The sequence below is a fragment of the Cherax quadricarinatus genome, chromosome 94, assembly GCF_038502225.1.
Source record: "Cherax quadricarinatus isolate ZL_2023a chromosome 94, ASM3850222v1, whole genome shotgun sequence".
In the NCBI taxonomy this organism is placed as follows: Eukaryota; Metazoa; Arthropoda; class Malacostraca; order Decapoda; family Parastacidae; genus Cherax; species Cherax quadricarinatus.
This window is the reverse complement of record NC_091385.1, coordinates 7,899,362-7,923,204: the sequence shown is the minus strand read 5'-3', so window position 1 is coordinate 7,923,204 and position 23,843 is coordinate 7,899,362. Positions and strand designations below refer to the sequence as shown.

The 23,843-nt window shown below is 38.7% G+C and overlaps 1 protein-coding gene across 4 annotated transcripts in view; it reads right to left on the bottom strand.

Moving 5' to 3' along the window:
- Positions 1-23,843, bottom strand: part of LOC128700853 (protein bric-a-brac 2) — a 408,639-nt gene that overhangs the window by 124,912 nt on the left and 259,884 nt on the right. The window contains exon 8 of one of the 4 annotated variants that reach the window (XM_070104747.1): positions 8,899-10,441. The exons of the other annotated variants lie outside the window; for them this stretch is intronic. Within the exon in view, the coding sequence (XP_069960848.1) occupies positions 9,624-10,441 (818 nt within the window). The 3' untranslated portion in view covers positions 8,899-9,623. Of the gene's footprint in view, positions 1-8,898; positions 10,442-23,843 lie in introns of those variants that run through there. 4 annotated transcript variants of the gene reach the window in all.

The window sequence follows — 23,843 nt, the reverse complement described above, 5'->3', positions numbered from 1 at the left end:
TAGAGCCAAGAATGTCTGCATTGTTCATTCTGGACCTTATTTTGAAATTGTCATATTTTTTAGTTTTTGTGAAATTGGCCAAATTGCAAATTTCTGACCACATTATTAGGTAGTTGAAATCGGTAAATGGGCAGTTTCTTGTACTCAATCGATAGAAAAAATGGAGTTCTAAAGAACTAGCTATGAGTTTGGGCGACTGAAACAATGGAATTAGCTGAAAATAGGGCTCAAAGTGGGCGAAATCGCCGATTTGTAAACAGCGCCGAGGTCGCTAAATTCGCGAGAGTATAATTCCGTCAGTTTTCCATCAAATTTCGTTTTTTTTGGTGTCATTACAATCGGGAAAAGATTCTCTATCACTTCAAAAGAAAAAATAATTTTTTTTTTTAAATTTTGCAACACCAGGAGACACCTCAGGATTGGGGGTTGCGACAGTCAAAGGGTTAAAAGACTTAATTCATTAAATATATCCTCTTTTCCTGTCTTGTTGCATTATTATCTGCTTTTCTCTGCATATTTTCAACCTCTTCCAACTTTTATATTTCTATGTAGATGATTTCCAAGTTCTGATTTTTGCTATACAGTAAACTCTTGATTTAACAAAAGTCGGAATTGCAGGACATAATCCACGAGGCTCAGGTTAGGTTATGTAGGAGAAATGAAGAGCATTTTTCAATAACAGTAGACCTATGACAGGAATGTATGAATACACCATAATTGTTTAAATTATTTAGAGATGGGGTTGTCAACAACTTGTCAAAATCTACTTATTATAAAGAATAAAAGGCACAATACCACGATTGAAGTGTCACAAGTTAAAGGTCCAAGTCGGGCTGAAATGTCTTCATAAGGTTCAGTCTCCTACGTGCACTTGATTTGTGGTTGTTGATCATACAACTGTTCATTATTGCTACCTGAAATGCACTGCTGGTAGCTTTCTTCTGTGCTTAGCAATCTTTTATTACATGTAAACTACACTTTATAATACTGCAGAAGGAAATAAAGTTTATTTTTACTCTCATGACAAAACAATCATGTCTCTAGCCACCATAACTGCCATTATCAGTCACCTGCTCTACCCGTCAGTTTGTTAAATTGAGAATTTACCCTTATTCTGTCTTCTTGATTTACCTGACGTATATCACCAACAGCCTGACTGATCACAGACAGTATAATAAATAGCAATGGAGGATCAAGATTCCACCAATCCTTACACTGAATAGCCTACGTGGGTTCAGTAGACGTAGGACCGAACCTTTACTACCACTCCTTGTGTTGAATGATCCACACTGGTGTAATAGACTATAGGATTAAACCTCTGCAACCACTCTTAATGTTGAATGATCCATACTGGTTTAGAGCATCATGAAGCACTATTCATGATTAGATTTATAGAGTTCCTCAAGGCTATGAAAGATAGCAAAGAGCCAGGTATCTTTGATACCAGATGTAAAGGTGTAATACTGGCAGGTGTGTAATATTCCCACCCCTCCTCCAGAGTACAGGTACTGTACTTCCCTTCTCCAGAGTACAGGTACTGTACTTCCCTTCTCCAGAGTACAGGTACTGTACTTCCCTCCTCCAGAGTACAGGTACTGTACTTCCCTTCTCCAGAGTACAGGTACTGTACTTCCCTTCTCCAGAGTACAGGTACTGTACTTCCCTCCTCCAGAGTACAGGTATTGTACTTTTCCTCCTCCAGAGTACAGGTACTGTACTTTTCCTCCTGAGTACAGGTACTGTACTTCCCTCCTCCAGAGTACAGGTATTGTACTTTTCCTCCTCCAGAGTACAGGTACTGTACTTCCCTCCTCCAAAGTACAGGTACTGTACTTTTCCTCCTCCAGAGTACAGGTACTGTACTTTTCCTCCTCCAGAGTACAGGTACTGTACTTCCCTCCTCCAGAGTACAGGTACTGTACTTCCCTCCTCCAGAGTACAAATACCTTTGAGGGTCCAAGCCGTAGTTCTACGCCTTTGCCAACAGAGTCCAAGAATTTTCAAAAAATAAATTTTTTGTTATTTTTTCTAACGAAATGGTAAGAGAATTTGTTTCTGAAGGTAATAAAACAACAAGTACGAAATTTGATGGAAAACTGATGAAATTACACTATCGCAAATTTTACTGCATCAGCGCTATTTATGCATCAGTAATTTTACCCACTTTGACTCCTATTTAAGGCTAATTACACTATTCCAGTCGACCAAATTCTTAAGCTATTTCGCTAGTATCATCTATTTTATTGACTGAGCACAAGAAATTGCCCAATTGTCTATTTCAACTACCCAACAAAGTGATCAGAAATTGGTAATTTGGCCAATTTCACACAAAGTTCAAAATACAGCCTCTCCACACTTAATGACGGAGTTCCGTTCCTAAGACCACATCATTAAACGAATTCATCGCTAAGTGAGGAGAGTACTATAATGGTAGTGGGATTGTGTCAACTATCTTAGATATTGGTTTAATCTCACCTTTGCACCATTTATAGTATTTCTGGTATATATTTAAATGTTTATACAGCAGTGTACTGTATATTGTAATCATTTCTTTAGTGTTAAGTAGTCAGTGGGGGGAAATAAATGGGATTAAATCTGGAGTATCTGAGAGAGTTAGAGCAAAGGAAGGGGTAGCAGTAATGTTAAATGATCAGTTATGGAAGGAGAAAAGAGAATATGAATGTGTAAATTCAAGAATTATGTGGATTAAAGTAAAGGTTGGATGCGAGAAGTGGGTCATAATAAGTGTGTATGCACCTGGAGAAGAGAGGAATGCAGAGGAGAGAGAGAGATTTTGGGAGATGTTAAGTGAATGTATAGGAGCCTTTGAACCAAGTGAGAGAGTAATTGTGGTAGGGGACTTGAATGCTAAAGTAGGAGAAACTTTTAGAGAGGGTGTGGTAGGTAAGTTTGGGGTGCCAGGTGTAAATGATAATGGGAGCCCTTTGATTGAACTTTGTATAGAAAGGGGTTTAGTTATAGGTAATACATATTTTAAGAAAAAGAGGATAAATAAGTATACACGATATGATGTAGGGCGAAATGACAGTAGTTTGTTGGATTATGTATTGGTAGATAAAAGACTGTTGAGTAGACTTCAGGATGTACATGTTTATAGAGGGGCCACAGATATATCAGATCACTTTCTAGTTGTAGCTACACTGAGAGTAAAAGGTAGATGGGATACAAGGAGAATAGAAGCATCAGGGAAGAGAGAGGTGAAGGTTTATAAACTAAAAGAGGAGGCAGTTAGGGTAAGATATAAACAGCTATTGGAGGATAGATGGGCTAATGAGAGCATAGGCAATGGGGTCGAAGAGGTATGGGGTAGGTTTAAAAATGTAGTGTTAGAGTGTTCAGCAGAAGTTTGTGGTTACAGGAAAGTGGGTGCAGGAGGGAAGAGGAGCGATTGGTGGAATGATGATGTAAAGAGAGTAGTAAGGGAGAAAAAGTTAGCATATGAGAAGTTTTTACAAAGTAGAAGTGATGCAAGGAGGGAAGAGTATATGGAGAAAAAGAGAGAAGTTAAGAGAGTGGTGAAGCAATGTAAAAAGAGAGCAAATGAGAGAGTGGGTGAGATGTTATCAACAAATTTTGTTGAAAATAAGAAAAAGTTTTGGAGTGAGATTAACAAGTTAAGAAAGCCTAGAGAACAAATGGATTTGTCAGTTAAAAATAGGAGAGGAGAGTTATTAAATGGAGAGTTAGAGGTATTGGGAAGATGGAAGGAATATTTTGAGGAATTGTTAAATGTTGATGAAGATAGGGAAGCTGTGATTTCGTGTATAGGGCAAGGAGGAATAACATCTTGTAGGAGTGAGGAAGAGCCAGTTGTGAGTGTGGGGGAAGTTCGTGAGGCAGTAGGTAAAATGAAAGGGGGTAAGGCAGCCGGGATTGATGGGATAAAGATAGAAATGTTAAAAGCAGGTGGGGATATAGTTTTGGAGTGGTTGGTGCAATTATTTAATAAATGTATGGAAGAGGGTAAGGTACCTAGGGATTGGCAGAGAGCATGCATAGTTCCTTTGTATAAAGGCAAAGGGGATAAAAGAGAGTGCAAAAATTATAGGGGGATAAGTCTGTTGAGTGTACCTGGTAAAGTGTATGGTAGAGTTATAATTGAAAGAATTAAGAGTAAGACGGAGAATAGGATAGCAGATGAACAAGGAGGCTTTAGGAAAGGTAGGGGGTGTGTGGACCAGGTGTTTACAGTGAAACATATAAGTGAACAGTATTTAGATAAGGCTAAAGAGGTCTTTGTGGCATTTATGGATTTGGAAAAGGCGTATGACAGGGTGGATAGGGGGGCAATGTGGCAGATGTTGCAAGTGTATGGTGTAGGAGGTAGGTTACTGAAAGCAGTGAAGAGTTTTTACGAGGATAGTGAGGCTCAAGTTAGAGTATGTAGGAAAGAGGGAAATTTTTTCCCAGTAAAAGTAGGCCTTAGACAAGGATGTGTGATGTCACCGTGGTTGTTTAATATATTTATAGATGGGGTTGTAAGAGAAGTAAATGCGAGGGTCTTGGCAAGAGGCGTGGAGTTAAAAGATAAAGAATCACACACAAAGTGGGAGTTGTCACAGCTGCTCTTTGCTGATGACACTGTGCTCTTGGGAGATTCTGAAGAGAAGTTGCAGAGATTGGTGGATGAATTTGGTAGGGTGTGCAAAAGAAGAAAATTAAAGGTGAATACAGGAAAGAGTAAGGTTATGAGGATAACAAAAAGATTAGGTGATGAAAGATTGAATATCAGATTGGAGGGAGAGAGTATGGAGGAGGTGAACGTATTCAGATATTTGGGAGTGGACGTGTCAGCGGATGGGTCTATGAAAGATGAGGTGAATCATAGAATTGATGAGGGAAAAAGAGTGAGTGGTGCACTTAGGAGTCTGTGGAGACAAAGAACTTTGTCCTTGGAGGCAAAGAGGGGAATGTATGAGAGTATAGTTTTACCAACGCTCTTATATGGGTGTGAAGCGTGGGTGATGAATGTTGCAGCGAGGAGAAGGCTGGAGGCAGTGGAGATGTCATGTCTGAGGGCAATGTGTGGTGTGAATATAATGCAGAGAATTCGTAGTTTGGAAGTTAGGAGGAGGTGCGGGATTACCAAAACTGTTGTCCAGAGGGCTGAGGAAGGGTTGTTGAGGTGGTTCGGACATGTAGAGAGAATGGAGCGAAACAGAATGACTTCAAGAGTGTATCAGTCTGTAGTGGAAGGAAGGCGGGGTAGGGGTCGGCCTAGGAAGGGTTGGAGGGAGGGGGTAAAGGAGGTTTTGTGTGCGAGGGGCTTGGACTTCCAGCAGGCATGCGTGAGCGTGTTTGATAGGAGTGAATGGAGACAAATGGTTTTTAATACTTGACGTGCTGTTGGAGTGTGAGCAAAGTAACATTTATGAAGGGATTCAGGGAAACCGGCAGGCCGGACTTGAGTCCTGGAGATGGGAAGTACAGTGCCTGCACTCTGAAGGAGGGGTGTTAATGTTGCAGTTTAAAAACTGTAGTGTAAAGCACCCTTCTGGCAAGACAGTGATGGAGTGAATGATGGTGAAAGTTTTTCTTTTTCGGGCCACCCTGCCTTGGTGGGAATCGGCCGGTGTGATAATAAAATAAATAATAAAATAAATAGTCAGTAAGCTATTACATTAAGTACGCCCAAAATGCCTAGGCATAATAGAGGCTCTCTTTTCACTGCAACCCATTATTTACAATAATGGGTTGCACTGCAATGTACTACTTGCAAATAAATAAATAAATCTGAATTTGAATTTTTAAATTTGAAGCAGAATAGAGAAAATCAGCTCAAATATACATTATTTAGGCATGCATACTGGTCAGAGAGTCCATCGTAAGTCTGAGGCGTCGGTAAATGAATATGTCGATACGCGAGGAGAGGCTGTATTCCAACTTCAAAATAGGGTCCAGAATAAACAATGCAGGCATTCCTCGCACTAAAATAACATTTCCTTTGTTTATTAGCTACATTTCCAGGCTTCACAGATGAGCTCCATTTTGACGTTTTATTCACATAAAGAAGTTTTAGTCACCAAAATATACAAGATTTACTGTTACGCAATATTGTAATAATTGTATAAATATTATCAGCGCATTTGTGAACGTATATTAGACCCACTAGTTGACATGTATTGGACGCATGACACAATTTGTTTACTCTTGAACATCGGCAAAAATCGAACATTTCCACTATTTGAGCTCAATTTCGAACTATTTCCAGTACTAAAACTAATCAAAATAATCTCTATTTCTGTAATATATCTTCCATTCTATTAAATGAGACCAAGAGGCAGTGACTACAAATGTAAAAACCATATGAAAATACACCGCAAAGTCGCTGTTTTAATCTGAAAACACAGTCGCAGTTTTTTCTCATTATGCACTGCATGCTGCAGGATTTGTTTTATATGGTGCATACTTACCACAAAGATTCATTCTCTCATATCTAGGCCCAAATTTACCACTCACAGCTTATCTGAGTGAGCTGAGCTCATGGCGTAAAACTACGGCTTGGACCCTGGCTTCAAAGCCGTAGAACTATGGGACGGACCCTCAAAGGGTTAAATTTCAACAGCACAGTAAATCCATATCTCTTCAGTATGTTTTAATGTCAACAAGTGTGTTTTAATGTCAACAAGTGTATTTTGTCAACAAGTGTTTTATTGCAACAAGTGTTTTATTGTCAACAAGTGTTTTATTGCAACAAGTGTTTTATTGTCAACAAGTGTTTTACTGCAACAAGTGTTTTATTGTCAACAAGCATGTTTCATTGTTAACATGTGTGTTTTAATGTTAACATGTGTGTTTTAATGTTAACATGTGTGTTTTAATGTCAACAAATGTGTTTCATTGTCAACAAGTGTTTCATTGTTAACATCACTTTCACATCCATGAGGTACCTCTTTCACACTTCAAATGTGTATCCATCACATCAAATAGTAAACACAAGGATTTGACCAATTACTAGAGGGGAAGGTGTTATGGGGCTATAGGACCCAACAAGTATTTATAAGTAACAGTTACTCTGGAATACCTAATTATATTGAACTGATGGGGACTCAGCCTAAATATCATAAGGACAGATCAGTCTTATGGCTGTAAGGCAGCTGAGTCAAGCCTGTTTTTCTCAATATAATAGGTTATACTATAGACACACACACACACAATTTAATTAAGTAGTTTATAAAGTTGTATTTCTTTTTGTAAAAGTAAATAAGGTGTGGTAACTAGAGAATTGTGCTTGGCAACAGTCTTTTGTTTTATGGTGGGTGTGGGAGGAGCTTAGCTAGGCTCCTCCCTCTCCCCTTCTCTTTTTTTTTGTTGACTTGAAGCTGGCAGGACCTCTGGGTCCTTCTTTCTATTTTTTTGGGGCATTATGTGTGCCCCAGGGTGGGTTTTATAACTTAAGTTGTGGCCACCATACTGAGGGTGACTAAAGTGTGTCAAAACACTGGTTAGCCCAGAGATTAGTCCAGAAGAAAGAAAGACAATTTGTCCAGATCCACCATGTGGACTGTCTGTGAAGAGCAGCTAAGGGGTGTGCAAGCCTATGTTTTGAATATGTGAGTGCTGCAATTGTATATTCTGTACATATCTATTTAGAATACAGCTATATTTTTTTATAGAGGTAGTTTAAATAACCTATGAAGAGGGCTGGTGACAGGATTTCAGAGACCGAGGATGATCAATCATGTATGTAAGTATTACCCTAGACATATAAGTCCTTTATGTAAAAGCTACCCCACACTAGAACACGTAGTGAGACCCTTACTATCAAAGTAATAAGGGACGACAACATAACAGATGGGGAGGCAAAAATCGGCAATGCTTATTGTGCCTGATAACAGTGATATTTTCTGTCGTGATCATAACAGTGGACAAGTGTGTAAATGGCGGATTCTGTCCAACATGTCGGAAACAAATGACCCCGTCAACAGTATTACTTGTGTGGTGTACATATATATATTTCCTAGCAACATTTATAGACAGGCTCCCTGGTCAAGCCTCAAGTCACCTGTATTTTCCAAGTCCATTAAATGGAGATATTTAGTGCTTCGATGTTATTGTACGTAAACAATAAAAAAGTCACAATACCATGGCTGGAAAAATATACAAATAACTTGGTCTTATGAGACAAACTTATGATGACGTTTCACCTCAACCTGTTAATGGTCTAAGATGGACCTAAACATTGTCATAAGTTTCGAGTCTCCTAAGTGCGGCGAATTATTTGAGTATTACCAGAAGTAAACATGTTTATGTAATTGCCAGTTTTTTACCTGACCAAATATGTGAGGTTGTGAGCTCTAGCTTTTGGTTTTGCCGTGCGTGCATGCGTGTCTGTGTCTGTGTGTGTGTGTGTGTGTGTGTGTGTGTGTGTGTGTGTGTGTGTGTGTGTGTGTGTGTGTGTGTGTGAGAGAGCATTTGAGACTCAGCTCCTGGTCCTGCCTCAATGACTGCACTAAATTACTGATTTCGGACCTCAATAATCTTTAATCTACTTTGGAAAGTGAAAATGAATGAGAGAGAACAAGAGAGAGAATGACAAACTAAATGTATATTAATGCTCCTGTGATTTATCTGACAATATACAAAACAAAATTCAGAGTGAAAAGGATGAGAAAGTAACTGAAATGCACTTGTAATTAAAAGGGTATGTATATCTATACAAAATACTTAAAACTGAAGTAAATGGAATTGATTGTGTATATTAGTCAAACTTATACAGAATAATACATACAAAAATACTCAAACATATACAGTAAAATTTAAGAAATAATAATAATAAAGCTGGATACTCTTTTGAAATTGATTAAAACAAAAGAAAATTAGGACAATTATCACAATGAAAATTATAAGTTACCATATAATAATAATAAATGAAGAAACAAGGAATTACATAAATATAAGGGGAACAAAGCAGACTAGATAAGTGACAACTAAAGCACATTTCTGAGAGGAAACATTAATATTAATCCTGGACTATTAATAAGCCACAACATGGCTCATTATGACCATTACTAGCCAAAACCTTGACTAAACTTTCCTCATAAAAAATGTGATTCTCGTAAGTTGTTCCAGCTACAATATTGTGACTTATTTTTCTAAAAAAGTCACATGAAAATTCAAGATCTGAAGCTTCAGTGTAATGATTAAATTCAACATAAATAGATGGAGGTGGAATGAAAGGAGACATTAATAAAGTTAATAAAGACTGTGTAATAACAGAAATTTAAACAAAACGAAGGTACTAATGAAGCTTCAATATAAAAATGAACTATGTTATGCATGAAGTGTAATGGAGACTAGTAAATGAGAAACCCACTAAGAGACATAAACAAGAACTAAACAGGGGCTGTATATGTTGTCTGACCTCAAACTGAGTTCCCCTTCTTCTGAAGAAGACCTCAGTTGGAGGTTCAAATAAATAGCCCCCCACCCCCCTCCTCTTTATTTCTCTTATGTCTCCGAGTGGATTTTTTTTATTTCCATGTATACTGTACTATGTCATTAGAGGGCAAAGCTCCCTCACATAAAACTTATATTTCAATGTAAACAAAATATTAAATAAAATATAGTAGAAACACTAGACATGAGTGAATTTTGAGGCACTAGACCCGAGCAGCAGGTCGTGTGTCAGTGAGAGGAGTGTGAAGGTGTTCCGTGGCGTAATTCAAGCCGATGGATCCTTTTTTGGTGAGGGTTGCAGAGGCATGTTTTGGTGGCATGCTGCATGTTGTGCTAATTTCCTTCTCACTACTATTAGCATAGGGCGCAAGGTGGGGTGGGATGCCTGTTGACATTGGTCCCAGGGAAGGATTACTAGGTGTTGTGTACACTGGGGCTTGGTCCGGGCTACCTATACGGATCAGTAGCGACTCCGAAGATGGCTGACCCTCTCCTTCTGAACTAAGTCTATCTGAACAACTAGGTATATTTCTAGATACTATCTGTTGTGATAAGTAGGGTGGTGACGTGCCACTTCCAGGGTGGTATGCCTCCATTCTTATGTTATGAGCAGCCAGGGCATGACGTCGAAGATCACACGCCACACGATAGACTTTGTGGCAAGCTGGACAGGAGTAAGTACGAGTTCCATGTGCTCTGTGCATGTGTTTCCTTAGATTACTTGGGTTACTGATGTATCTGCCACATACGGGACAAAGACGACCCCCAGTGGGTGTTGCCACGGCAGCCATGCCATCAAGCGGGATCTGCTCATCCCCACGACCCAGAAGATCCAGCAGCATCCCTAATCCCCCACCACTAGCAGACGCAGCAGGCTCACACCCGCCCCTTACTCCGTCCCCCCGGCCTATGATGGGCCTCTCCCAGGCACCCACCATGCCCCCCATACTGCCCACTACCTGAGGGGGACTAGGCAGGGCGCGCCGCCCCCAGCTGCCCAACTCCCCCACACAGGCGCGCCCTGCAATAAGAAACACTCGTCAGCTACATTGTTAGTCAGCTACTGGCATGCTCTACACCCATGTAAGTGTACCGCTACCTATGTTATTTTTCCTTAAGCCTATTATGGCAACTAACACTACCCTATGTAGAATTAGGATTAGTCTGCCCAAAATGCACCGCATGCTAGTGGCTTTCTTTTGTGCCGAACAATATTTTATTATATATAAACTACATTATCCTATATTGCAGAAAAGAAATAAATTATTTGTATTTGTGTAGCAGATATTGCTAACAAGCATTAGGATGTATCAAATGTTGAGTACACAGACTGTCCCTAGGCTTAAAATGTTCCAATTGTTCTCAATATTGATCCTGCCTATTAACTGTATATTCTCAAATTGATTTAGGAGGCCTACCTCGTGTCATAAAAGTGGCAAAAATGACATGTGATCATGTACAATCAGGAGACCTATGCAAGCAAAAACCAGAGGCAGAACAGAGTGCAACATGTAACCATTATAAAACTGCATCAACTTTTTATAATTTTCTCTACATAAAATGATATGCAGCAAAACAATGGCATCTTGTACATGCATTCAACTTTCTATAAATTATAAAGTTCTCATATACAAGAGGGCCTCGTTTTACAGCATTTTGCTAATACAGTGTTTATCAGCAGTTATACCCATTCTTCATTTATTCAGGCTACCTACCTAAAATATATTCACCACTAACTACAAGCTAAGGATGAAAGTATAACATGATAACATGTATAAGCATAATAACATGTAAACATGTTATGCTTTTATATGCAATTTAAAGTGAAAAAAGACTATTTTTTGCTTTATAGTGGTAGTCTGGACACTCCTGTATAGCGGAATTTTTCATAAAAGCGACTGAAAAGGAGCAGAGAAAAACTGAAGAGCACATACCATGAGGTCCTTTCCATGCTCTATTTAATTTATGGAATAAATGTAATTAAAAAGTGCAGTACGAGACATTGTACTATATAGAGAAGCTTTATAAGAGAACCAACCAGCTGCCATTTCATCTTCCTACCGTAACATTAAATTTTCATTTACTACCATGTATGTATTTCTACTTGTAGTAGTAACTGAAATTTTTACTGTGATTTCAATAATTTTTTTTAAACTAAACATTTACTTTTACTTGATAAACTACATAGATGAAGCTGAAACTTTTCAAAAATTTGCAAAAATGTTTTGTTCAACGGAACAAAATAACAATGGGACAGAATGTTCCCAAATAAATGTAAAAATGTTGTGGTATTTAATGCCCCTAACAAGAATGGAAGACAATTAATACAGACTAAACCTTCATTATAGACAACCTTTCACTCTGGCCTGATAAAGTTGGTAACACACTCAGCTCACACACTGAGGTTCATGGTTAGATCCCTGGTACAGGTGGAAACATTAGGACACTTTTCCTTAAGACACCTGCTGTCCATGTTCACCTAGCATTAAATAGGTACCTGGATGTTAGTCACTCTACACTTGCTGTCCCTGTTCGCCTAGCAGTAAATAGGTACCTGGGTGTTAGCTTACACAACCACAGTTCCGCTCCTAAGAGTAGGTCAGTAAACAAATTGGTCATTAAGCGAGGAGTATACTATACTGGTAGTGGTTTTGTGTCAGCCATCTTCAGATACTTTTTTAATGTCACCTTTGCACCATTTATAACATTTCTGTTATATTTTTAAATGTTTATACAGTAGTGTACTGTATATTGTAATAAACAGCATAGAGGAAATCAGCTCTAACATCCATTTAAATAATGTATGTTAGAGCTGATTTCCTCTATTCTGTTTATTACAATATACACGTTATAAATGGTGCAAAGGTGCCATTAATAAAATATCTAAAGTTGGTATGCATATTGGTCAGAGCCCGTCGTAAGTCCAAGTCGTCGGTAAACGAGTACGTCACTAAGTGAGGAGAGGCTGTAGTACGTCACTAATGTCAGCTATGGTCTGTATACATTTTATCACGCACTTGAAGAAATAAGGACTATTTTATTTTTATTATATTAATGATATATGATACCCACAAAAAGACGTGTAAGATGCAAGTGTTTTCCATATTTGCTGATGATAAACTGTTGCACATATGTCTTATTTATCTGCCTGATAAAGCTCTACCTGGAGCAAAACAGCGTCCATAATAAAAGTATATGGTGCGCCAAGTGTTTTCCAACCGTAGAATGCCACTACTTTTAACGTTATTACTACCACTATTATTACTACTACGGACAGAGAGAGAGAACTGCAGCACGTGTGATCCTTTACTGATGTTTCTCCCACTCAGAGGACTCTTAAGTCACAAACTGATCAGATCTGTTTGAAGCGGCAGCAGCGGCATCCTACCAGCTCTTATTCTTCAAGAAACCATCGCTCATCAAAGCCTGTGATGGCCTAATTGAAGGTACAACTACATGAACCCACATAGACCACAAAATGACCCAGGAATACTAAGAATGTAACCCAAATCTTGACAAAATGGGAGATCTAAGGAAGATAGCCCTGCTAACCCAAACACCGCCTCCGCTGCCAGACGATCACTTAACCCAAGCTCAGGGAAATCAAGCTGTCTCCTCCATAGCTTCACAGTACCTACTTTAGTGATACTATGAAAGGAAATCACAGAAGAAACAACAGCAATAACAAAAGAATAACACCAAGGACTCTACAACTCAACATGTCTAACCAGCAGGACGCCAGTGAATCATCAACCCCCCTCACCACCACCACCCAGGGAACAACAACAACCCCCCTCACCACCACCACCACCCTGGGAACAACAACCTGCCTCACGACCACCACCACTCTGGGAACAACAACCTCCTCCCTCACCACCACCACCCAGGGAACAACAACCCCCCTCACCACCACCACCCAGGGAACAACAACAACAAACACGGCTGACTCCCCCTCCAACTCCACTCCCTTCAAAGGATTCACTCATGATAACTCAGGTATGATTATTCCTGACAATATCAGGGACTACATCGTCACTCTAGAAAACAAAATCAAAGATATTAAAGCAACACTTGCACGACGAGAATCCAAGATAACCAACCTCGAGAACAAGATCCAAAACCTTGAAGAGAAGATTACATCGGAAAGTGCTGACACAGAAAATACTCTGAAAACAGCTATAGCCAGTCACACTGAGCAAATAACAACCCTAAATATGAAGGTTGAAGAAGCAATCAAGGACTGGAATCAGAACATGCACACTCGACTGAATGAATACCTTGATTTCCAAGACAACAAAACTGAACAAGGTAAGTTATCCAATGCAATTATAAAAAACAGTCCTCACATTCCTAGTGACATAACCCAAGCGCAGTGCAAAGAAACTGCTATCAGGATAATAGAGGACCATGTAAAAGTTATCCTGCAAAACAATGAAATCAAAGAAACACGTTTGCTAGGAAAACAAGGTAGTAGACACAGTATTATGATCAGACTTCATTCATATAATAGAAGAAAGGACCTAATTAAATCAGCAATTACAATGAAAAATGGAGTGTACATCAACGAGTGTCTAACAAGAAAACGTCAAAACCTTTTGTTCATGTTGAGAAAACTTAAACAGGAAAACAAAATACATCAGTGTTTCACTCGAGATGGGAAAATACTAGTTAGGAAAACATCCACAGCACAACAATATACCATCTCAAATGAACATGACTTCTCTACCTTCCTTAGAAAAGCTGACATTTCTGTAACAGATTAAAAAAGTGCCCTTAACACACATATACATGTGGTGCATATAGTGTACGTTACTATTACATTACTGTGCATTTTTATCTTTTTTACTAGCTAATACCAGCTGCCTCAAATACTTTTTACTTCTTTTTAATTGCTATTAATTGCTCATAATTTTGTGTTGCAAGTCAACTCTTACTCCTAAATTAATGTTATTCATGGTTGCTACCTGTCCTTTTAATTTTGTATACCACTACTTATTTTAGTCTCCTTTATATTGTGTGTTCAATTAGTGTATATTTCAATTACATTATTGTGCAATTCCCAAAACTATCATTTACTAGCTAGTACCAACTACCTCATATATTTTTTTTTTTTTACTTTTTATAGTGCAATTAACCCGTAAACGGTCCAAACGCATATACACTTTTTTCAACATTTGAAAATATGTAAAAAAAGTAATCTTTTTTTTTTTTTTTTACATCTGAAAACGTGTAAAAAACTTTCATCTACTTTTTTTTTGTTATATTTGAAAATATGCAAAAAAAATGTAATCTACTTTTGGAGCACTACGCATATGAACGTAGATCTGCTTGAACCATTTACGGGTTAATTTGCTCAACTTCTTACATATTACAGGTCAGATCTTACTCCCAAATCAATATTATATCATAGTGACTATCTGTCCATTTAACTTGTTAAGTGTAATACTTAACAAGTATCAACTTGTTAAGTGTAATTGTTAAGCCACACAGATCAAATAACTTCCGTAAACACGAAGATTGATGATGCCATCAAGGACTGGAAAATAAACATGGATACCCAATTGAACAATTATTTTGCTAACCAAGATGAAAAGGCAGAGCAAGACAAGTTATCTGATGCAGTAGTAATTAACAGTCCACTCTTTCCCAGTGAATTAAACCATTCCAACTGCAAAGATACAACTCTAAAGATCATACACAACCACCTACATGTTAATGTACCAGTGTCGGAAATAAAAGAATCGCGGTTACTAGGGAACCAAATTAGAAAAAGTGTTATGCTCAGATTTCACACACAAGACAGGAAAAAAGATCTAATAATTTCATCTATTAAAGCAAAAAAAGGTATATACATAAATGAGTCTCACAAGAAAACAACAGAACCTCCTGTACAGAGTGAGAAAACTGAAACGTGAGAATAATGATAAAATTCACCAGTGCTTTGTACGTGATGGACAAATTCTAGTAAGAAGAACAAATGTAGGCCGTGTGTACTATATTACAAATGAAAATGATCTAGCAAACTTCCTTCATGATGCAAACATTACAGAGTCTGACTAATATTAGTGACCAAATCCTTACCACCACCAATGTTACCCTTAACAAACAACAACTTTGTTTATGCTCAACTTAATGACACTATGCCACAAATAAATACAGAAAACCCTCAGGATCCCTATAATGAAGAGTTAGGTGATGAGTTGATTTTATTGACTGAACCTGTATATACTGCATACAGGTCTCTGTAACTTCATAAGGATTACCAGTTATGTCATGTCTTATTTTTGCTGGTCTTTCTGTATACATGATGTTTGATTACCATGTGTTAGTGGTATGGTTTGAAAAACATTGAAGATTCTTGCTGTAAGTGTTTATGTACTTACAGATGTGACTTAATGGTTATAATCATAACCATAATTATTAAAGGGGTGAAGGGGTAAGCCAGTGAAAGGCCTTGGTCAGATGACTAAAAGCTCCAGCTGCAGGTCAACATATGACTAAGAAAACATTTGTCTTGTTTCCTGACAAACTTTACCTAACCTAACCAAGTACCAGGAACACGTCAACGGCACACAAGGGACATTCATACAGTACCTGTAACTAAGAATATGTTAAAAATGCAATACGACAATTTATACAAACTGCAGGTGCCCCTCATTGTATGCTGTAGATGTGTTCCAGACATGTGACAGATGTATTAAACTCCATTAGGATCCTCAACATGTTTCAGAAACAATAGTATTTGCACATTGCGATTATATATAATATATACCGAAATACCAATAGAAACATGGCTTGACGTAACAAGGAATATACACAAAGTGAAGGAAAGGTGAATATTTATACCCATATATAGGTTCAACCTTGATAACTGGTAAGTGTTTAACTTAGAAATGATGTACCATGTGGAAATAAATTTTTATTTCATTGGAACCCTGGTATCTCAAATTAGTCCTTCAGACACTGATTACAATAACTGAAAACTCCCAGCAAATGTGATTAATCAAATTCTGCACTCCACCACAGGTATAGTCCGCTGCTGGTTACTAATCGTATTATGAAGAATAAAAATACAGTACTGTGACTGAAACAATACACAAATAACTCGCACATGTGAAACAAAGTTATGATGTTTCAGTCTGACTTGGACCATTACCTGTGTCAATATAGAATAGTCAGTAAGAATTAGGATTAGTCTGCCTGAAATGCCTAGGCATGCTAGTGGCTTTCTTTGTAATTAATATTTTGTAACATGTAAACCACACATTGTAAGCTTTGCGAGGAAATAAACATTTTCATTAACAAGTCACAAGTCAGACCAAAACATCATCATAAGTTTCAGTCTCCTATATGCGAGTTATTTATGCAAGAGCATTACCATGGGTGACTATGTGACAACTACATGATAACCTTCATTGCTGACCAAGATGGTCATGCTGAGAGCACCAACAGCAGCAGTCATGTGATAACCATATTGCTCCTGACTAAGATGGTCTCGCTCAAGGCACCACTACAGTCAGTCAGGTGACAATCACATGATGCCCCTCTTAGACAATCCCTTTGGTTTGCTTTAAAATTAGGTTGGATAAATGTTATTGTAAGGTTTGAGAGTGGCTGGGCTCCAGAAGTAGAAAAACTCTCAAAACTCGTCAAAGGTAAAGGTACTTAATGTGGGAAATGGTCAATAAATGTAGGATCACTGTGCAGCATTATAATCAGAGGAAATCCTCACACTCATGGGGAATCATTCAGGTTTGATCCAGGGTGAGACATAACTCCAATTTCTTGGATCAGGAACCTTTCAGCATCAAGCCCCCCCCCCCTTCCACACTTTAGGGGAGCACAGAAGATTTAACCCTTTCAGGGTCGCCAGGCCCTCTCCCAGACTTGTTCTCAGGGTTGCCCAAATTTCAAAAAAAAAAAAAAAAAAAATATTTTTTCTTATGAAAAGATAGAGAATCTTTTCGCAATCAGAATGACACCAAAAGTATGAAATCTGATGGAAAACTTACGGAATTATGCTCTCGCGAAGTTAGTGGTCTCGATGATGTTTACGCATTGGCGATTTTGCCCACTTTGATCCCTATATTCGGCCAATTCCAGTATACTAGTCGACAAAAATCATAACTATTTCCCTAGAACTCCATTTCTTCTATCGAATGAGTACAAGAAACCACCCATTTACCGATTTCAACTATCCAATACAGTGCTCAGAATTTAGCAATTTTGCCAATTTCACACAAATTTCAAAAGATGCCAATTTCCAAATAGGGTCCAGAATAAACAAGAAATACATTCCTGGCACTAAAATAACATTTCCTCTGTTCATTAGTCACGTCCCCAGGCCCCTCTTACATTCTTTTGCTTTCCACTTTGAATTTTTATTCTCACAAAAAATAGAAGATTTACTGTTATGCAGACTACATTAGTGTAGAAATGGTATAAATAATATCAGCGCACTTGTGAAAGAACATTAGAATCACCAGTTGACGTGTATTGGACGTGTAGCATGATTTGTTTACTTTTGAACTTTGGCAAAAATCGAAGATTTCTACTTTGAGCTCAATTTCAAGGTACTTTTCATTGTAAAACCAATCAAAATCGTCTCAATTTCTGTAATATGTCTTCCATTCTATAAAATGAAACCAAGAAAACTAGAATACCATCATAATTACCATACGAAAAAACCATTTGTCTCCATTTGCTCCTATCTAACACGCTTGCTGGAAGACAAAGTCCCTCGCACACAAAACCTCCTTTACCCCCTCCCTCCAACATTTCCTAGGCCGACCCCTACCTCACTTTCCCTCCACTACAGATTTATACACTCTCAAAGTCATTCTATTGCCTTCCATCCTCTTTACATGTCCAAACCATCTCAATAACCCTTCCTCAGCCCTCTGGATAATAGTTTTGGCAATCCCACACCTCCTCCCAATCTCCAAACTACGGATTCTCTGCATTATATTCACACCAAACATTGCCCTCAGACATGATGCCTCCACTGCCTCCAGCATTCTCTTGTTGCAACATTCACCACCCATGTTTCACACCCATATAAGAGTGTTGGTATAACTATACTCTCATACATTCCCCTCTTTGCCTTCATGGATAAAGTTCTTTGTCTCCACAGACTCCTCGGTGCACTACCTGCCTTTTTCCCTTCGTCACTTCTATGATTCACCTCATCCTTCACAGACCCATCTGCTGACATGTCCACTCCCAAATATCTGAACACATTCACCTCCTCCATACTCTCTCCCTCCAATCTGATATCCAATCTTTTGTTACCTAATTTTTTTATCCTCATCACCTTACTCTTTCCTATATTCACTTTTAATTTCCTTCTTTTACATACCCTACTAAACTCATCAACCAACCTCTGCAGCTTCTCTTCATTATCTCCCAAAAGCACAGTGTCATCAGCAAAGAGCAACTGTAACAACTCCCACTTTGTGTTGGATTCTTTATCTTTTAACCCCACACCTCGTCAACACCCGAACATTCACTTCTCTTACAACTCCATCTATAAATATATTGAACAACCATGGTGACATCACATATCCCTCTCTCAGGCCTAATTTTACTTGGAAATAATCTCCCTCTTGCCTACATACTCTAACCTGAACATCATTATCCTCATAAAAACTTTTCACCGCTTTCAATACCCTATCTCCTATTCCGTACATCTGCAACATCTGCCACTTTGCCCCCCCCCCCCCTATCATATGCCTTTTCCAAATCCATAAATGTTACAAAAAACCTCTTTACCATTATCTAAATACTGTTCACATATATGTTTCACTGTAAACACTTGGTCCACACACCCCCTACCTTTCCTAAAGCCTCCTTGTTCATCTGCTATCCTGATCTCCATCTTATTCATAATTCTTACAATAATAACTCTACTATACACTTTACCAGGAATACTCAACAAACTTAATCCCCTATAATTTTTGCACTCTCTTTTGTCCCCTTTGCCTTTATACAAACTATGCATGCCCTCTGCCAATCCCTAGGTACCTTACCCTCTTCCATACATTTATTAAGTAAAAACACTAACCACTCCAAAACTATATCTCCACCTACTTTTAACATTTTTATCTTTATCCCATCAATACCAGCTGCTTTACCCTCTTTCATTTTACTCGCTGCCCCAGGCACTTCCTCCACACACAACTGGTTCTTCCTCACTCCTACAAGATGTTATTCCTCCTTGCCCTATACACGAAATCACAGCTTCCCTATCTTCATCAACATTTAACAATTCCTCAAAATATTCCCTCCATCTTCCCGATACCTCTAACTCCCCATTTAATAATTCTCCTCTCCTATTTTTAACTAACAAATCCATTCTTTCTCTAGGCTTTCTCAACTTAATCTCACTCCAAAACTTTTTCTTATTTTCAACAAAATTTGTTGATAACATCTCACCCACTCTCTCATTTGCTCTCTTTTCACATTGCTTCATCGATCTTTTTCTCTCCATATACTCCTCCCTCCTTACATCACTTCTACTTTGTAGAAACCTCTCATATGCCAAATTTTTCTCTTACATCACTCCATCAATTGCTCTTCTTCCCTCCCATACCAACTTTCCTGTAACTACAAATTTCTGCTGAACACTCTAGCACTATATTCTTAAACTTACCCCATACATCTTCGACCCCATTGCCTATACCCTCACTAGCCCATCTGTCCTCCAACAGCTGTTTATATCTTACCCTAACTGCCTCCTCCTCTAGTTTATAAACCTTCACTTCTCTCTTACTTGCTGCTTCCATTTTCCTTTTATCCCATCTACCTTTTACTCTCACTGTAGCTACAACTAAAATGTGATCTGATATATCTGTGGCCCCTCTATAAACATGTACATCCTGAAGTCTATCCAACAGTCTTTTATCTACCAATACATAGTCCAAACAAACTACTGTCATTTCGCACTACATCATATCTTGTAAACTAATTTATCCTCTTTTTCTTAAAATGTGTTACCTATAACCAAACCCCTTTCTATGCAAAGTTCAATCAAATGCTCCCCATTATCATTTACACCTGGCACTCCAAACTTACTTACCACACCCTCTCTAAATGCTTCTCCTACTTTAGCATTTAGGTCCCCTACCACAATTACTCTCTCACTTTGCTCAAAAGTTCCTACAAACTTGCTAAACACCTCCCAAAATCTCTCTCTCTCTCTCTACACTCCTCCCTTCTCCAAGTGCATACACAATTATGACACACTTTTCCCATCCAACCCTTATTTTAATCCACATAATCCTTGAATTTATACATATATATTCCTTCTTCTCTCTCCATAACTGATTCTTCAACATTTTTGCTAACCCTTCCTTAGCTCTAACTCTCTCAGATACTCCTGACTTAATCCCATTTATTTCTCCCCACTGAAACTCCCCTACCCTCTTCGGCTTTCTTTTGCTTAGGGCCAGGACATCCAACTTCTTTTCATTCATAACATTAGCAAACACTTCTTTCTTATCCACACTACATCCACGTACATTCAAACATCCCAATTTTATAAAGTTTTTCTTTTCTGTGTTTTTAGTAGTTTATACGAGAGAAGGGGTTACTAGCCCATTGCTCCCGGCATTTAGTCGCCTCCTACGACATGCATAGCTTACGGAGGAAGAATTCTGTTCCACTTCCTCATGGAGATAAGCAGAAATAAACAAGAACAAGAACTAGGAAGAAGAAAACCCAGAGGAGTTAGTATATATATACGTATGCTTGTATATGCATGTGTAGTGCGACCTAAGTGTAAGTAGAAGTAGCAACAAGCCATACCTGCAACAGAAAAAGACAGCAGCAATTGTACCATCATGCAAAACAATTACAGGCTTATGTTTCACACTCATTATTTATACAAATAATTTAAAAAAAAAAAACACCAAAAAATGTGAAGAAACACGAAATAGTTTACAGCAAAGTTCTGGCACGTCGTGTTTATTTGGTCGAGTGCCGATCAAATGGTCAACCAAGCAATCGAATACCGAATTGTTCAAGTATCGAGGTTCCACTGTATTATACACAAATTCCATTTATGCAGACTAGGGCAGTATTGTAATAACTGTATAGATAATGTCAGTGCATTCCTAAATGTGTATTAGACTGGACAGATGGACATGTACAGTGGACCCCCGCTTTACGATCAGCTCCCAATGCGACCAATTATGTAAGTGTATTTATGTAAGTGCGTTTGTACGTGTGTTTGGGGGTCTGAAATGGACTAATCTAATTCACAATATTCCTTATGGGAACAAATTCGTTCAGTACTGGCACCTGAACATACTTCTGGAATGAAATAATATCGTAAACCGGGGGTCCACTGTATTAGATGAGTGACGTCATCTGCGTACTATGGAATATCGGCAAAAATCAAACATTTCCGCTAGTTTGAGTTCAATTTGAAGGTACTTTCGGTCCTGAAACCAATCAAAATCATCTCTATTTCTGTATTATATTTTCCATTCTATCAAATGAGACCAAGAAAACGAGAATACACCCACAAAAACCATACGAAAATACAGCATAAAGTCGCCATTTTAAACCAAAAACATCATTGCAATTTTTTCCCCATTTTGCACTGTTTAGTGCAGGATCTTTTTTATATGGTGCACACTTATTGCATAGACCCATTCTCTCATCTCTAGGCCCAACTTTACTGCTCACAGCTCATCTGAGTGAGCTGAGCTCATGGTGTAGAACTAACAGACTGACCCTGGCTTCAAAGCCGTAGTACTATGGGACCGACACCGAAAGGGTTAAAGAGCATAGATCAGCACCAATACTAACAAATATACAGTGGACCCCCGCATACCGTTCAATCCGCATACCGCTCGCTTTTATCGCAAAAATTTTGCCTCGCATACTGCCCAAAAACCCGCTCACCGCTCTTCGTCCGAGACGCGTCCAATGTGCGCCCTTAGCCAGCCTCACATGTGCCGCCGGTGGCATTGTTTACCAGCCAGTCTCCGCGGTAACATCCAAGCATGCAATCGGAACATTTCGTATTATTACAGTGTTTTTGGTGATTTTTTCTGGAAAATAAGTGACCATGGGCCCCAAGAAAGCTTCTAGTGCCAACCCTACAGCAATAAGGGTGAGAATTACTATAGAGATGAAGAAAAAGATCATTGATAAGTATGAAAGTGGAGTGCGTGTCTCCGAGCTGGCCAGGTTGTATAATAAACCCCAATCAACCATCGCTACTATTGGTGGTACAGCTGCTGCTGCTGTTGTACCACCGTCAGCTGCTGCTGCTGCTGTAGTACCGTCTGCTGCTGCTGTAGCATCGTCTGCTGCTGCTGTAGCATCATCTGCTGCTGTTGTAGCACTGTCAGCTGCTGCTGCTGTTGTACCACCGTCAGCTGCTGCTGCTGCTGCTGTAGTACCGTCTGCTGCTGCTGTAGCATCGTCTGCTGCTGCTGTATCACTGTCAGCTGCTGCTGCTGCTGCTGTAGCACCGTTGTTGGTGTGGCTTATTGAGAATACCAAGAAACACTTAACCCCAGAGGATTTGCCACCCAGGATAACCCAAAAAAGTCAGTGTCATCGAAGACTGTCTAACTTATTTCCATTGGGGTCCTTAATCTTGTCTCCCAGGATGCAACCCACACCAGTCGACTAACACCCAGGTGAACAGGGAAAAATGCCTGGAACTAGTGCTCATATTGGTGAATTTAAAGCCAGCAAAGGTTGGTTTGAGAGATTTAAGAATCGTAGTGGCATACACAGTGTGATAAGGCCTGTTCTGGAAGAAAATGCCAAACAGGACCTACAGTACTCAGGAGGAAAAGGCACTCCCAGGACACAGTGTCTCATCAGTCATTGCTGCATCTTCAATAAAGGTAAGTGTCATTTATTCTTCATTTAGTAGAGTAGTACATGCACAATATATATTGTACATGTACTACTCTACTATTGTGCATGTATCCTTCTCTTTGTGTGTAGGAAAATGTATATTTCATGTGGTAAAATTTTTTTTTTCATACTTTTGGGTGTCTTGCACGGATTAATTTGATTTCCATTATTTCTTATGGGGAAAATTCATTCGCATACCGATCATTTCGCATAACAATCAGCCCTCTTGCACGGATTAAAGTCGCTATACGGGGGTCCACTGTATATACAGTAAATGCTTAATTTAAAGGACTTAAGAAATACAAAACAAAATCTAATGGGTCAAATGATTCAGAAAAAAGTGTGATGGTTACTGAATTGTCTATTGTTACAAGTGCCATTATTAGCCACCTGATCCCCTCAATTAATCCATCAGTCATGGGCTTTTCATAAATATGAACCTTGTCGATAATGAGTAAAGATTGAGGATAGCAACATTATAGCCAAAAAGTTATGTATACTATAGGCTTTACCATACATATCTTCTTCCATAAACATTTTGT